The sequence below is a fragment of the Lactuca serriola genome, chromosome 8, assembly GCF_051521515.1.
Source record: "Lactuca serriola cultivar US96UC23 chromosome 8, Lser_US96UC23_V15, whole genome shotgun sequence".
Lineage (NCBI taxonomy): Eukaryota > Viridiplantae > Streptophyta > Magnoliopsida > Asterales > Asteraceae > Lactuca > Lactuca serriola.
Genome location: NC_136415.1, coordinates 151,700,785 through 151,717,225, shown reverse-complemented (window position 1 = coordinate 151,717,225; position 16,441 = coordinate 151,700,785). Strand labels below are relative to the sequence as shown.

General features: G+C 37.2%; 1 protein-coding gene and 1 pseudogene across 1 annotated transcript; both read right to left on the bottom strand.

Annotated features, from left to right (window-relative positions):
* Window positions 1-342: 342 nt before the first annotated feature.
* Window positions 343-2,529, bottom strand: LOC145067505 (carbamoyl phosphate synthase small chain, chloroplastic-like; annotated as a pseudogene).
* Window positions 2,530-11,817: 9,288 nt separating this feature from the next.
* LOC145067504 (glutamate receptor 1.2-like) lies at window positions 11,818-12,801 on the bottom strand. Its single transcript, XM_079014633.1, has one exon. It carries the CDS (start codon window positions 12,799-12,801, stop codon window positions 11,818-11,820), a length of 984 nt encoding a protein of 327 aa, XP_078870759.1.
* Between the last annotated feature and the right edge of the window lie 3,640 nt (window positions 12,802-16,441).

Below are 16,441 nucleotides of genomic sequence, written 5' to 3'. Positions count from 1 at the left end.
TGTGCGTCGTCTATTTACGACGCGCATTTACAATGCGCAATTACAACACGCGTTTATGGCGCGCGTTTACAACACGCATTGCGTGTCAATGAAGGCCCTGTCATAAAAGAAGATGAAACGCATTTGCGTGTCGTAAACTTACGACGCGAATTTAGGACATGCATTACGTATCATTAAAGTCCCTGTCATAAAAGAAGATGACACGCATTTGCATGTCATAAACTATAGCAACCATTTACGATATACATTTACGACACGTCTTTACAATACTCATTTACGCATAATACAAAAATATGGAAACAAATATATCCAAAACAATCAATTTCATCCAATAACATCATGTCAAAAAATTGTAATACACTTCTTCTGTTTCCACATGATACCTGTTTTCATCATCAACACATTAGTATTCAAAAAGGCTTCAAGCATCATCAATCTATATTATAAAATATTAAAATTTAATACAAATGTAGTAAAATACCTTTCGCCAAGAATCCAGGCTTCAATACAGCCCATACCTGTATAAAATATTAAAACAAGAATCCGGGTTTCATAAATAAGATGTAATTCCTTTCCATTCCATTCAACCCACCAAACATGCTTGGATTTTATTGAAAGATTAGCATCAAAAAGTGTGGAACCAACCTGATCTAGATTCAAGAACAAGAAAAATAGTAACCACATAAGCCATTGTAGCACCCTACTTTCATTTTTTTTATTGTGCCATTGTACTTCTAGTTTTTTTTTCCTTAGTATCTCAATGACGTTGTTATAATAGGGTATTTTAAGTACAACCTTGTGATAGGAAAAAATGAAAGTAGGATGACATAATACACAAAGCAATACAAGTACAATGATAAGGAATTATTTTTACTTGTTATTTTGCAAGGTCTTAATTTGTAAAAGTTTTTGCAACTTGCGAATGATAAGAAAGAAAGGCATTGAATATTACCAAGGTCTGAATCGTGGGGTCCAGGAGAAGCTTCCAGATGGTATTGAAGAGACATGAGCTTTTGTTGAGGGAAGGCAAGACCTGCACAGATTCCATCATTCAGATTCACATGAGTGACTTCCACTCCATTTATAATTGTGATTTACATGATGCATGCAAGGTAACGCACATGAGCCTAGTTAATTCAGATTCAGATGATGCAGTTTACCTTTTTTTTTTGTCAGCTTCACAGTCAGAGAAATAAAAATAAAATACGCACACAAACTAAACCACATACAAGAAATAAAGTGAAAGTTGAGATTCAAAGTTGTAATGTTTTTTATGGATTTTGTTGGTACAAAAAAACAAGTCTACGAAAATACCTAAAATAACCCTTGACTTTTGGTTATTACATGTAGTACAATACATAAGATAGATACGAAACAAAATCACTTCAAAATGGATCTTAACTTTAAGTGTATCTTCTTCTTCTGTGTCCTGCAACAACACACACAACAGAACAAATAACAGATTTAAGTGTTTACAACACAAAAAACAAAACTTTCCATATTCAATATATATAATTATATCCATCCTACAACAAAAAGGCAGAGAGATTAGAGAATGGAGATTACTTAGTGTTAGGATGTTTATTGTTTCGACAGAACATGCTGCCACATCCGCATCGAAACGCCTTCACGGGATGTGTCTTGTCATCAAAATCAATGCCATAATCCCGCATCATATTCATATTCAATGCAATAAAAAGCAACGTTGTGTTTTATAGCAAGTATTTTTTTTTATATCTACCCAAATAAATTTAAAGTAAAGTCTTGTAATAGAGAAAATGCTATAATAAACAAATCGATGAAATTACCACAAAAAGATTCACTTACTCCAACATCGATAATAGTAGTATATATAACAATAAGTAAAATAAACATTTAAAAAGTGTGTTAATTTACATACATGATAGTAGTGAATCTGAATTGACTGCACAACTTCCATCATTCAGATCAACCGCATAATTGTGATTCTGCAACAAATGTATCCCCCCCCCATTAACTAATAATATTTATTAATAAAAATAATTATATTGTATATAATACCTGGGCACTAATCTCAACAGTTCTATTTCTGAGGTTACGAACCAGATGATTTCCTCCATGATGACCAAACTTCATTTTATATGTCTTCCCACCCAAGGCCTGACCAAGCAACTGATGTCCCATGCAAATCACAAAAACAGGAACATTTCCGATAATAGCCTTCACTGCGTGTCTCAACAGCATAAGGTACAACAGAAGGATCACATGGTCCATTGCTGAAAAGTACCCCATCTGGTTTCATTTTAAGAGTCTCAGATGCTGGCCATTTTGAAGGAACAACCGTGATTTTACACCAGTAAGATGCCAATCACCTCAATATAATGTGCTTGATTCCAAAATCATATGCCACAACCTTCATTTTCATTTTTAAACAGGGATTTTATAAATTGTTGTGTTTGGATGTCATTATAGTGATTAGGTCCATTTATAAAAGAAACTCACATGAAAAGTGTCACCATGTCTTTTGTTGGAGTTACGATCCCATTCCATATCGGTTGTTTCTTCTTTTTCTTATCAAGTCATGTATGGAAAAAATACCCGGTTGAGAAATGATGTATGTCCAGATAAAGTGTAGTATAGAAAATACATAACATCTGTTTCTTTTCTAAACCAATTAAACCATCTGAATAAGATTAGATGACCATTTTACCCTTACATTTCAACAAAAAAAATTCACAACATTCTTTAACATTAAGAATATTATCAATTTTAGCATGAGAGAGTTGGGAGGAAAAAGAAGAAGGGAAATGAGTTATTGATTGGTGCCTTAATACATTAATCTAGTTTTTTTTGCCTTTATAGATTAATTGCTTAACCCCTTAATTAAAATCATTAAGTGAAAAAGAAACAGCTCCATAGACAAGATACACTGCCAGCTGAAAAAGTTATAGCGAACTCTTGACCTAATCTTATACATTCTCAAAGAGAGATAACTTAATTTATGAATGCGACTCTGTTGGTGATCAGGCTAAAAATGACCACAATAAAAACTGCACAGGTCTGAAACAAATAGGGGAAAGAAAACACACATAAAACTTTTCTGAAATTTTCTTTTATTTGACACACCAAACAAACTACAAACTGTTTGCAATTTATAGACTCTAACACATTAAAATTTGAATTAAAAGTGCTTTTAAAATTACCAAACTATAACTAAAAACTTTAACTACCAGGTTAACCACAATGTGGTAACCGATTATTCTCTTTATTGCATTAAACTCAAATTCAAATCAGAATTAACTACAATACTCTCCCCCTAATTCTGAATAGGGTCTTCAAGCTTCTCAACTCCCAGAAGACTTTTCATCTCAGCAAACTTCACCCGGGGTAATGCTTTGGTCAGAGTATCTGCTCGTTGCTCCTCTCCACTTATATGCTCCACACAAATTAATCCATTTTCCACACACTCACGGATGAAATGGTATCGAGTCTCAATGTGTTTGCTCCTACCATGGAATACACAGTTCTTCATGAGCTCTATTGCAGATTTGTTGTCTACATATAACTTGACCTTTCTAACCTCCCAGCTGGTCAATTCCTTTAAGAGGTTTCTCAACCACAATGCTTGACAAGCCGCTGATGTTGCTGCCATGAATTCTGATTCACAAGAAGACAGAGCCACAGTCCTCTGCTTTTGTGAACTCCATATGACCAAATTTCCTGAGAGATAAAATGCCATTCCAGTTGTGCCTTTTCCATCATCACGATCCATCCCGTGACTACTACCACTATAACCCACTAAGTTTCCATCTCCTCCTTGTCTATACACAAGACCATGATTAATTGTACCCTTTACATACCTCAAAATGTGTTTTACTGCCTTTAAATGACTTTCTCTAGGTGACTCCATGTATCGACTGACCACCCCAACTGAGTAACTAAGATCTGGCCTTGTGTGTATCAGGTAACGCAAGCTCCCAATGAGACTCCGAAATTTTGTAGCATCCACTGTGGCTTCATCTTCATTCTTGGTCAAGCTAAGTTTTGGTTCCATTGGATATTTTGCCTCATTGCAATCTGCCATACCTGCTGCTGTTAGTAATTTCTTTGCATATCCCATTTGACTGATTGTTATACCCTTTTTACTTTGTTTCACCTCAATTCCAAGGTAGTAGGTTAGCAATCCCAAATCACTCATATCGAATACTTTCTTCATTTGGTTCTTGAAATCAGCTATCTTTTCTTCACAACTACCTGTCACAATCAAGTCCTCTACATATACACCAACTATTAGCACCGCTTCTGCGTTTTTAAGTCGGTACACGGCCTGTTCTTGGGGGCACCTGTGAAAACCCATACCCTTGAGTGTTTTGTCAAGCTTGACATTCCACGCTCTTGGAGCCTGTCGTAGCCCATAGAGAGCTTTATTTAACTGGTAAACCTGATGTTCCTTGCTTGCAATAACAAACCCGTCAGGCTGTGAAACATATACCTCTTCTTTTAACTCTCCATTTAAGAAAGCGGATTTCACATCAAGATGGTGAACTTTCCAGCCTCCCATTGCTGCAAGTGCTAGGAGTACTCGAATTGTCTCCAATCGTGCTACGGGCGCAAACACTTCATCAAAATCAACCCCCTTTCGCTGCACATACCCCTTCGCGACCAACCGGGCTTTGTGTTTTATTACTTTGCCTTCTGGATCTTTTTTTAATTTAAATACCCACTTCAGTCCAATGGGTCTATGTCCACGTGGCAAATCTGTCAGATTCCATGTTTTATTTTTTTCAAGTGGGCCAAGTTCAGTTTTCATTGCTTCCAACCATTCTCGATCCCCTGTCAGGTAGTTGTGAAGGAGTATCCACCGCTAGTTGTGAAGAAAAGAGTATCCACCGGTAGTTGTGAAGGTAGTTTGTTTGATTACTTGTGCTCGTGCTTGTTGGTGTCGCTGAAGGAGTATCCACCGGCGATAGGAAAGAAGGATTTTCATCATCACCCGGGTTTTGATACACTTCTTCTCTATATGTCGATGAATTAAAAAAACTTCTAAAATACCCAATTTGTTCACCTTGCTCGCCATTTTGGGCTTCAGCCCAACTCCACTTAACTTTCTCTCAAATATGACATCTCGGCCCACCATTATCTTATTCTCTTTAGGGTTGAACAATCTATAAGCCTTGCTACCTGGTTCGACCCCTAGATACACCACTTGGATACTTCGATCACTTAGCTTGGTTAATTGATTTGATGGCTTCTTCATGTGTGCAAGGCAACCAAACACTTTGACATGATGAAGCGTTGGTTTTTCCCTTTCCACCCTTCATACGGTGTCATATTCTTTACACCTTTCGTTGGCATTCGATTTAGAACATACACTGCGTGACGAACAGCCTCCCCCACAATCTTTCTGGCACACTCATAGTCTTCAAGAATGATCTCGTGGCTTCAAGAACGGTCCGATTTTGACGCTCAACTACACCGTTTTGTTGGGGCGAATACGGTGTAGTTAATTGCCTTTTGATGCCTTCTTTGCTGCAAAATTCTGAGAAAACTTGGGAGGTGAAATCCCCTCCCCGATCTGTCCTGAGTACCTTCGCCTTGTATGGACTCTCATTTTCAACCTAAGCCTTAAATTTCTTGAAGGTTTCAAAGGCTTCGTCTTTTGATTTCAACATATGTACCCACATGTATCTGCTAAAATCATCGACCATTAGCATGAAGTATCTGTTACCTGCCAAAGTTTGTGGTGTTATTGGACCACAAAGATCAGCGTGAATTAGCTCGAGAGGATTACTTGCTCGCCACATTGCTTCTTTTGGGAATGGTTGTTTGACTTGTTTCGCGACCAAACACCCATCGCAAACTTGTGTCGGGTGTTTTATCTTTGGCACACCTTCTACTAATCCTTTCTCAACCATTGATTCCATAACTCGAAAGTTTACGTGTCCCAACCTCGCATGCTATAGCCAAGCCTTGTCATCAATACTAGTTGCCATACAAATCGGTTGTGAAGTTTTGAGGGTGATCTTGTACAACCGGTTCTTGGACCGTTGTACCTTCATTATCAATCTTCCATGTACATCATGTACTCGTAGATACTGATGCAACATCTAATTCTTGTATCCTTCTTCTGTCATCTGCCCTAGACTCAGGATGTTACAATGCAAAGCTGGAATGAAATATACATCTGGTACAAGTATTTGATCACCATTCTTGCACTTAAACAAGATTGTCCCTTTTCCTTCAATCTTCACTTTAGAACCATCACCAAAACGCACCTGTCCTGTCACTTTCTCATCGAGTTCAGCAAAGAAACTTCTCATGCCAGCCATATGATTACTGGCACCATTATCCAAATACCAAAGGTATTCACCACTGCTCTTCTGCCCCGAGAACACCTTGTCTTCATTTAGTAACACCATGTTGTTTGACTCTTCCCCAAGGATACTCAACAGAAGTGCTTCTGGTTCATCATCGCGATTTTGAGTTTGAGTCAAGTTTACTTCATCTTTTCTTTCCTTTGGAGCTTTGCATTCTGATGCATACTGACCATATTCTTCGCAATTGTAACACTTTATATGACTTTTATCCCTTCCTTTTTGACGATTATTGTGTGAGTCATGAAACTTTGTAAAGCTTCCATGACCACCTCTGCCTCGTGTACTTCCTCTACCTCGTCTACCACTTCGACCACCTCTGTCATGATGTGATGTTCCGCGTCCCTTACCACTCGAGAAGGAACCCCCTTTTGAAGCCTTTTGATTGTTTTGACCTTCTGATCGGGTGAACAACAAACTTCCTTCCCCGGTTGTATTATTGCTTCAAAGTTTCAGTTGATCCTCATAGGCCTTGAGCCTTCCTATAACTTCCTCGAATGGCATCTCATCCACATCTGAATATTGTTCAATGGATGCTACCAGTTGCAGGTAGTTATCTGGGACAGAGTCAAGTAGTTTTCTTACGAGCACACTATCTTCAAGGGTTATGCCAAGACTGCTGTGCTTCGAGATCATTGCACCTAGCTTTCCCGCGAACTCATCTATAGACTCCCCGTCTTTCATCCATAAGGCCTCGAACTCACTCTTGAGAGTGTGCAATCTTGCTTTCTGAACTCTATCAGCCCCGAGAAACCTTGTTTTTAAAGAATCCCACACTTCCTTTGTTGTCTTCTTCTTTGCCACCTGTAACAAGATGTCTTCCGGTATTGCTTGGAAAAGATAAGCCCGAGCCGACTTGTTCTTTTTCTCATTCACAACTTCTCCCCCTGCTGGTTCAATGGATTCCCATACTCCCTGGGCATCCATTATAGCTTCCATTTTGATCGCCCACGTGGTGTAGTTCGTGGGAGTCAATATCGGATAGTGAAATGGCACTCCACCATTCTCTCTTGTAACAAGTTGGCTAGATGACGACATGGATTCGTAACAGATATATTTGGGTATGAACTGAGAGCTCTGATACCAAGTGTTGGTGATCAGGCTAAAAATGACCACAATAAAAACTGCACATGTCTGAAACAGGGGAAAGAAAACACACATAAAACTTTTCTGAATTCTTCTTTTATTTGACACACCAAACAAACTACAAACTGTTTGCAATTTATAGACTCTAACACATTAAAATCTGAATTAAAAGTTCTTTTAAAACTACCAAACTATAACTAAAAACTTTAACTACTAGGTTAACCACAATGTGGTAACCGATTATTCTCTTTATTGCATTAAACTCAAATTCATATCAGAATTAACTCCAATAGACTCAACATAGAAATTAGTAAGTATGGTTTTGAGGGTTGTGTTTATGGGAAAAAAAATAGAAAGTCTTTCTTAGCTAACACCATATGCATCCTGGAAAAGTAGAAAGACACAAGTCAGTCAACTAAAAGTTTTAGGATAATTATTTATGCTCCAATTATCTCTTCACACAATAAGATTGATCAAAAGTTAAAGAAGTGTAATTTTATTCGCAATTCTACTTCTTCAAAAGCATACAATTGAAATGGAATGTGTATCAGAGTGATGTTAAATTAGCCTTTTTAAATGGCGAGGTAGAAGAAGAGGTGTATGTCCCTCATCATTGTTAGGAAAATCTGAAACACTTTAAGAGCACACTTAGAGGATTGGACTACACTACCTAACTAACACTAGGACAGATATTGCATTTCCATTCAACAAAGTTTCAAGGTTATTGGAACTGTTGACTTTGGGATTTGGCAGACAATATATTATTATAATATAGTATACATTAATAATATATAACTTGTAAAATACCTTCTGTTTTGGTGCATTGAATCTCAAAGAAGCTAGAGAATCTGAAGCTAGCTTATAATCTACACTATCATGAATGTCTTCAAGGAAGTATGTTGTTACATGATGTGTTCTACCTTGTGCATGAATAACAGGGCAGTCATCAAAGTAATGAGAAAATAGTTGTGAATCGACTGTTGCTGACCTGGAAAACAAATTAAATTATGAATAAAAATATTCATGAGTTATGACATTTTGTAAGTTTCGGCATATATGTGCTCATACATACATAAGGATAACTTTCAGATTTTGTGTGCTTTGAGCGGATTGCTTCTCTATAAAACTCTTCAAAATAATTAGTAGAAAATCACCCGGTTTACGAAATAAATTATTTTAAAAATTAGACAGAAGAAGTTATAATCTTACTAACTCACCAAATAAATGATATACAAAATTATAATCTCAGTAACTCACCAAGAGAGAACGTTCATGCACTTCATCATCTATAACATGAGTTATATCAGCAAAGTTTTAAGGTATTTTACAAGTTATATATTATTAATGTATACTATATTATAAATTAGCCTTTCAAGGTATTTTACAAGTATTAGACTTTAGATTATTTGCTTCTTACAAGAGACGCTAGAAATTAAATCCACACCTGCAGAAAAAGCCAAAGAGAAATGAAATGGAATTCAATGACAAAAACTGAATTGTATTTAAACCTATATTATGATGGAATCAAAAGGATTCTGATGGAATTCAATTCCGTCCATTTGGCAACCAAACAAACATGCCATGGGATGGAATCTGGAATTCCCTTCCATCCATTACCATTAGTCAACCAAACATGCCATGAACCAGATGACCTCTAAGTATCTTTATTTAATATGAAATCAAATAAATTTATAGCAATAACCAAAACCAAAAGCAACTTTTTTTTATTCAAGAATCAAGACACCTTGTGTGCTAGACCACTATGAAAAAGCTTCCATGTAACATGAAGCTTCCATGGTATCATACCACCCGTACCAATGCAAGGTTGCTTATCAGGCGTGTCAATCCAAAACCTTCAACAAAAAAAAAACTATCCGATTTAGATTTTATCATTATTTACACTTTTGTTGAAGCATTCCATAAATTCAAAATCTTTTACATAAAACATTTAAGAATCTTATATCATTGTTCTTTAAAAGGTACGTTTGTTACAAATAACATGATTGGAATTTGGACCAACTTTCTAAGGCTATTTTTATTGATGAGTCGTTTTTATACATGATTTAGAAAGAAATAATAAAAAAGGGGACTTACAGTGGTCCAATTTTTAGCTTATCAAGAAGTCCATCTTTAACAACTACGTCAACACCAACTCCAGGAATGGAAGAGTTCTCTTCGTTGGCTATGAAAACAGCAACCACACTGGATTTAAGTTTTGGCTTTGTCTGCCCAAGCTTCTTCATGAGCTCGACTAGCTATAGCGAACAACTCAGGTGTAAGGGTGTCAATCCCTGTATAGATCTATACACAACTACCTCTCTCTCCCTCCGGGAGAATCTAGTTATAATTACAAGACTTAGAGTGTACGCTAGGTAGGTACGGTAAAGATATAGTGTCTCACTAGAGCATTAACAAGTTTACGTGAACTACACCTCCTTTCTTGTATCATGGAATAATTACACCTTTTGGAAATTTTTGACATGAGTTTTATGAGTTTCATGACAAGCTATTTACGACAAGCAAACTATTCTGTCAAAAGTTTGTTTTGCATTCACTTTTGTGTAACTATTTATAAATCTTCATATAAATAATCAATGATAAATATGTATAGTAGTAAACATATCAACAAATTCTTGGGTTTTAAACCATCCAAAAATAGTGATGACAAGTTGGGACTATTTTACTAATAAAAGTATTAAAATAAAATATCAGACTTTGTAGTTTGTTTAACGCCTTTGTACCGTTTTGAAAATTTTGAAACACAAAATATTTTATTTTGGTTCGACTCTAATAAGTCATGATTTTTATAACACCACAATTGATAACCTTAATATTTTATTCAAACATTTGTGTAAATTTTGAAAGGTGAACATGCATGTCCACGAGTTAAACATACATAGACATGCACATTGTTATGTTTTCGACATAATTGAGTGATTAAACCATGACCACGAATTTTATGTAACAAAAATGTAAACAAACATATACATCACAATTTTATATTACTAACGTATGATAAAAACCTTTTTACTTAAGACTTTGTTCCATTTTCAACACATAACTATGATGCATGCAAGTATCCAGTGGATAAACTTATTCTTGCATATATGAAGCTTGTAAATCACGATTTAATGGTGTGTTAGCATGAGGTATTCAACATCATAAGAACAAATCTCTACATAAACATGTTGGTGCATGCAAATATCTAATGGGTAAATGAAACTTGACTTGTATCCCCCCCCTCTGAAAAGCATGAAAAACACGAAAAACATGCGGGTATGAAGCTCACATTGGTGATTTCGTGTGGTAGTAGGAAGGAAATTGAAGAAGATGTTGAGCCTAGCCTTGCACAACTTGAAGAACACTCGAATGTTGCAATTGTTCTAAGGATTCTAACACACGAAAATAGTGTGTAAACAAGGAGTTTGTAGCATAAGACATTTAGAAATACAAGAATCACATGATTTGCTTACCAATTGACTAGGATTTTATTGAAGTAAAACACCCCCTTATGATGGCTCACGAAATTTAGAGAGGAAAATGTGAGTGAGTTCTTGAGAGTAAAGTGAGTGGGAAGATTTTTGGTGTGTGTGTGTGTGAGGGGTCTTTGGCCGATCTTAAAGAAGAGAGAGGGAAAAGTTGGCTTGTTTGCATGGTGAATATATAGATGCATGGTGTGGGTGTATGGAATGTAAAAGCATACGTAGTGTGGTTGTTTGTTGGGTTATGTAATGTAAAGCAATTAGGTGGAACTCTTTTGTGCAATTTCTTTTTCCTTTTTTTGTTTGACTTGTGCCAAAACCGATTTTTCCTCATTTAGGGGAGGGGTTTTCGGTTTTAGGGTGGCTGAAAACACCCCTCCATGAGGTTTTCGGTCCTTGTGGTATGGCTTTCGGTTTCACTATGCCCCAAATAAAAGAGTTTTCGGCCAAATGAAGGCCCAAAGAAAAAGGTTTTCGGTTCTTGAGTGTGTATGGGCTTTTGGGCTTAATTTGGCCCAATAAAAGGGTTTTCGTTCCAATAAGGCCCAAAGAAAAGGGTTTTCGGCCTAGGGTATTTGGACCAAGAACTCTAGCAAAGGCCCAAAAACAAACAGTACAATTGAAAACATGGTTCAATAGGTCTAGCAAACCAATCAATAGGGCCAACAAAAAAAATTTTTGGGACAAAACCCAATCTAAAATTGGTTTAAAATAAAAAAGTTTAGAAGTAGAAGAGCATATTTATAATTGATGTGTGATCTTTTGTTTAACCGGTATTGAGGAGTTTCATGCGTCTTGGGCTGAGGTGGCGTGCCTCCCCACGCATGAACATCGCCCCAGGGATGGGTGGTTTGCGTGGGACGTGAGGCGGAAGACGGATGCTTTCATTGGTCAATTCAATTTTGGAGTCTGTTGGAGGCAATACGAAAAAAAAAGATCTTTACAAACTGTTGGAGGTGTTCTGAACGGAGGAAGCGACCTCGTTTAATGGAGAATCCAGTGGCAGTTGTAACATTGGTCTCAACGTCATGATCTACATCCATGAAGTACTTAAAGTTTTTTATCTTCAGAACACCAATTTTTAACCTTTTACTGGAAGTTGCACAAAACACCCAACCTTTTGGAGCAGTTGTAGACCCTCCGGGCCAGACAACAGCATCAGAGCCTAGGCTAGGATACAAACGGTGGCTCTTAATATGTGGGTGTGCTCTCCTGATTCCTTGTGAATGTGTCCAATATCCTACTCTCCTCTCACCATTGTCGACCGCATTCATAATCTCATATCCATTGGACATTACTTTTCTTTCACTGAGCTGAAAATCACCACTTATGCCCTTAAATCTGATTTTCAAAACTTCATGTAAAAGCATAGAACCATTATGTGGGACTCCAACCTTCTCTATAGACTCGGCAAGTGCCCAAATTATATCGTATGCCCATAAGGCAGGCATAGGCACTTCTTTTGTTACTGAGGTGGAGTTCTTTCTGTGAAAGAAATCGTGCAGCCTGTCTGATGGTGGAACATACGACCTAAAACCTAGTGCCCCTTGTGATGACTCAACGACAGCAAAGTTCGTTGATCGCAAGAGGTCAACTGTTTTTTCAGTTAAAATCCATGCATATCCTTCACTAACCATTCGTAACCTTTTTGCATTTAAGATAAGGCCAGATGCTAGTAATGGTGACACATGTATGATAATTACAGTTGCGTGAAAAGTCATGATCTTACGTAACTCTTGGGTGATTTCATCATGGGTGGTTGAGGCAGAAATGGAACTTCTGTAACTGATACGGATGTTTTTATCTTGGAATGACTCAGCCAGATACCTTAAGATCTCCATGCCATCATCGGTGTCCTCATGAAAAAAGATAACATTCATCCAATTATATGATTTCATGAACGAAGATAACAAAGATACGGATGTTCTAATATTTAAATTAGAAGAACACTATGAACAAACTTAAGAAAAACAAAAATAATAGCTAACTTTAAGAGTGATTTGGGATCAAAGTTGTTGGACAACCTTATTCCACTTGTCGGTACCCTTATCTTCACATCTTTGTCTGATCGATCGTCAGTATTGTGATCCACTTAAACACGAAAAATTTGTGACAATACTTGGACAATTTACCAATGACATGATACATGCATATATCTAATTATAACTTTATTATCATGATTGGACCTAATTCTTAAATAAAATTTTATTATGACCATTTAACTGACTACAACCAGGGATATTGTTGTCCACCTAAATCAAGCAGCGAGATCTACAGACAATCTGTATGTGTTCAATTTTAAGTGTACTAGAACATGTTTCCCGCTTCCTGATATGCCCCAGCCATCAAGAACTTCTAGAGTACTCCTTACACCGGGTGAACAGACAACCATTCAGAGAGAGGATAGATTCAGAATTTTATTACTTATTGTTTTAGAGGGGTTGAGAAGTAGAAGGTTGCATATGCTGTGTACCAGGTCGGATTAGAAGTCACGCAAAGGAGACAGCATATGGCTAACAGATGAGAGGAATTTCATATATATAGCCTGCAGAGAAATAGAGTTGCATATGTTGTGTACCAGGTCGGATTGGAAGTCACGCAAAGGAGACAACATATGACTAACAGACAGACAGAAAGAAAACGATTTTCTGCAGACCTAATTTATCGGAATTTACTAGTCACCCCATCCAACCGGAATTAAGGACAGAATCCGCACATCGAGGAAAAGTGAATCCACAGTTCTAGATACGGGTTATTTAATGTCACCGGTAGATTCCCATGTATATCTCCCTGATCAACCTATCCGAGCGTCATGAAATCAAGTTAAACGGATCTAACTAGGTTAAAGTTTGTTAAGTCCTTAAATTCATTAGGTGCAACTTTCTCTAATCAAGTGTATTTAAAATCTTTCGTGCCTACCAGCGCATCGAACATAGAGCGTAGACGATTCAACTTAGGTACGTTACACCGATTCAGATTGCCCGTTATCACTTGCTAATTTCATTTCCTAAAACATCTCCCTCAAGAACATTTCATAATCAACATATATTTTTTTTTTGATTTTCTAATGTTTTTGGATTTTTTAAAATTTTCTATTTTTTTTGTTTTGTTTTTATTTGTTATGTAATATTGTATATGTGTTTACGGTCAGGAAGTGAGTTTACGACCGTAAACAGAGTTTACGGCCGTAAACTCAGTTTACGGCCCAATCCAGTATATATAGGGGTGAGGGGTGTGAGGAAAAGATTGATGAACAACCAAGGAGCTTAAGTGTGTGTATTCTAAGGTGTTCTAGAGAGAAACTAGAGAGAAGTTTTGTGTGTGTGAATATTTTGTATCCGGATCTTCATTCTAATCATATCATACATAGATTCATCATCATCTTCTTCTTCTCCTTCTCTTCTATTTGATCTGACATCATCCATTTGATTGGGATTCCGCACCATCAAACGGATCTGATTGATACACAAGCAGATTGGGGACTTACATTTGGGGTTGTGAAGCTTTCGTTAGATGAGAGACTCATGACAAGCTTGAACCTCGAAGTGAGAGATGTATTTTCGTCGGCTGCCCACATAAGTCCTTTGGATATTTGTTCTACAGACCTAGTGAAAACGTGGTTTTCGTAGCACCAAGGGGAGTCTTTTGCGAGAGAGAGAGATCATATCCAAAGAGGACACTGGGAGTAAAATTGATCTTGAAAAAATTCAAGAGTGAAAAGATAAAGGAACATTTGAACCTGTTGTGGCTCAACCTAAGGAAGAAATTCCAGTTGAGCCAATTGAAGAATCATTAACTCTTAGACATTCCAGTAGAGTTAGAATGTCACCTGAGTTTTATGGTTTCCATGTTACTACAGATGGTGATATGTTTATCAGTGATACTACACTGGTAAATTTGGATGAACCTTCTAACTACAAGGAAGCTATGGCAGGCCCTGACTCTGCCAAATGGAAAGACGCAATGGACAGTGAGATCAAGTCCAGTATAACAATCAAGTTTGGAATTTGGTTGACAACATACCAGGCCATAAGACAGTTGGGTGAAAATAGATCTTCAAGAAGAAGGCCGACATAAATGGAAAAGTGCACACTTTCAAGGATCGACTGGTTGCAAAGGGCTTTACTAAAACTCCATGGGTTGATTATTATGAGACCTTCTCACCAGTATCTAATATTAAATATATTAGGTTAATGTTGGCTCTAGCTGCATTTCATGACTATGAAATTTGGCAGATGGATGTCAAAACCGCTTTCCTTGATGGGAAGTTGGTTGTAGATGTTTACATGAATCAGCCAGAATTTTTGTGGATGCTAAGTACCCCAATAGAGTGTGTAAGCTTGAGAAATCGATCTCTGGATTGAAACCAGCTTCTCGCGGATCAAATCTTTGCTTTGACGATAAAGTTAAAGAGTCTAGCTTTTCTAGAAGTGAAGATGAATCTTGTGTGTATGTCAAAGCTAGTGGGAATATAATAACCTTCCTAGTGTTGTATATCAATGACATACTTATGATAGGATACGACATTCCAACTTTGCAAGAAGTTAAGTCTTGGCTTGAAAAGTGTTTTGTTATGAAGAATCTGAGAGAGGCTACATATATCCTAGGGATAAAGATTTTGAGAAATAGGAGTAAAAGGCTAATTGGACTTTATCAGAGTACATATTTGGATAAAGTGTTAAAACCTTTTAGCATGGAGAATTCCAAGAAAGGAGAGTTGCCTATCCAGAACAATACCAAATTGCATAAGACTTTGAATCCGAGTACTAATGCTGAGATAGCAGAAATGAGTCGATTTTCATATGCTTCGATCGTTGGATCCGTCATGTGTGCTACAACATGTACTCGCCCTGATGTGGCTTTTTCTTTGAGCATGGTTAGTCGATATCAGGGAAATCCTGGCAAAGCTCATTGGATAGCAGTTAAGAATATTCTTAAGTATCTACGAAGAATTAAGGACTGGGTCCTTATGCTTGGTGGCAATGATGACGTGCGAGTAACTGGGTATAGTGATGCTAGTTTCCAGATAGACAGAGACAACTTTAGTTCTTAGTCTGGCTGAGTATTTACCTTTAATGGAGGAGAAGTAACTTGGAAAAGTTCCAAACAGGACACCGTGGCTGATTCAGCTTATGATTCGGAGTATATAGCTGCAAGCGAAGCATCAAAGGAGGCTATGTGGTTGAAGAACTTCATCGGAGATCTTGGAGTTGTGCCAGCCATAAAGGAACCAATGGAGATTTTCTGTGATAATGAAGGAGCGATTGCCTTAAACAAGGAACCAAGAGATCATGGGAGATCTAGACATATCGATAGAAAATACCACTTTATCGGACATCGAGTAGAAAAAGGACACCTCGTTCTGAAGAGGGTGTCATCAGAAGAGAATCATGTAGATCCCTTCACAAACGGTCTGAGTAGGGTTAAGCATGTTTAGTATGCAAGGAGCATTGGTCTGATGGAGATTTATTTATGATTATTGTTTACTATCTTTTGTCAATTATTTATTATTGTGTTTCA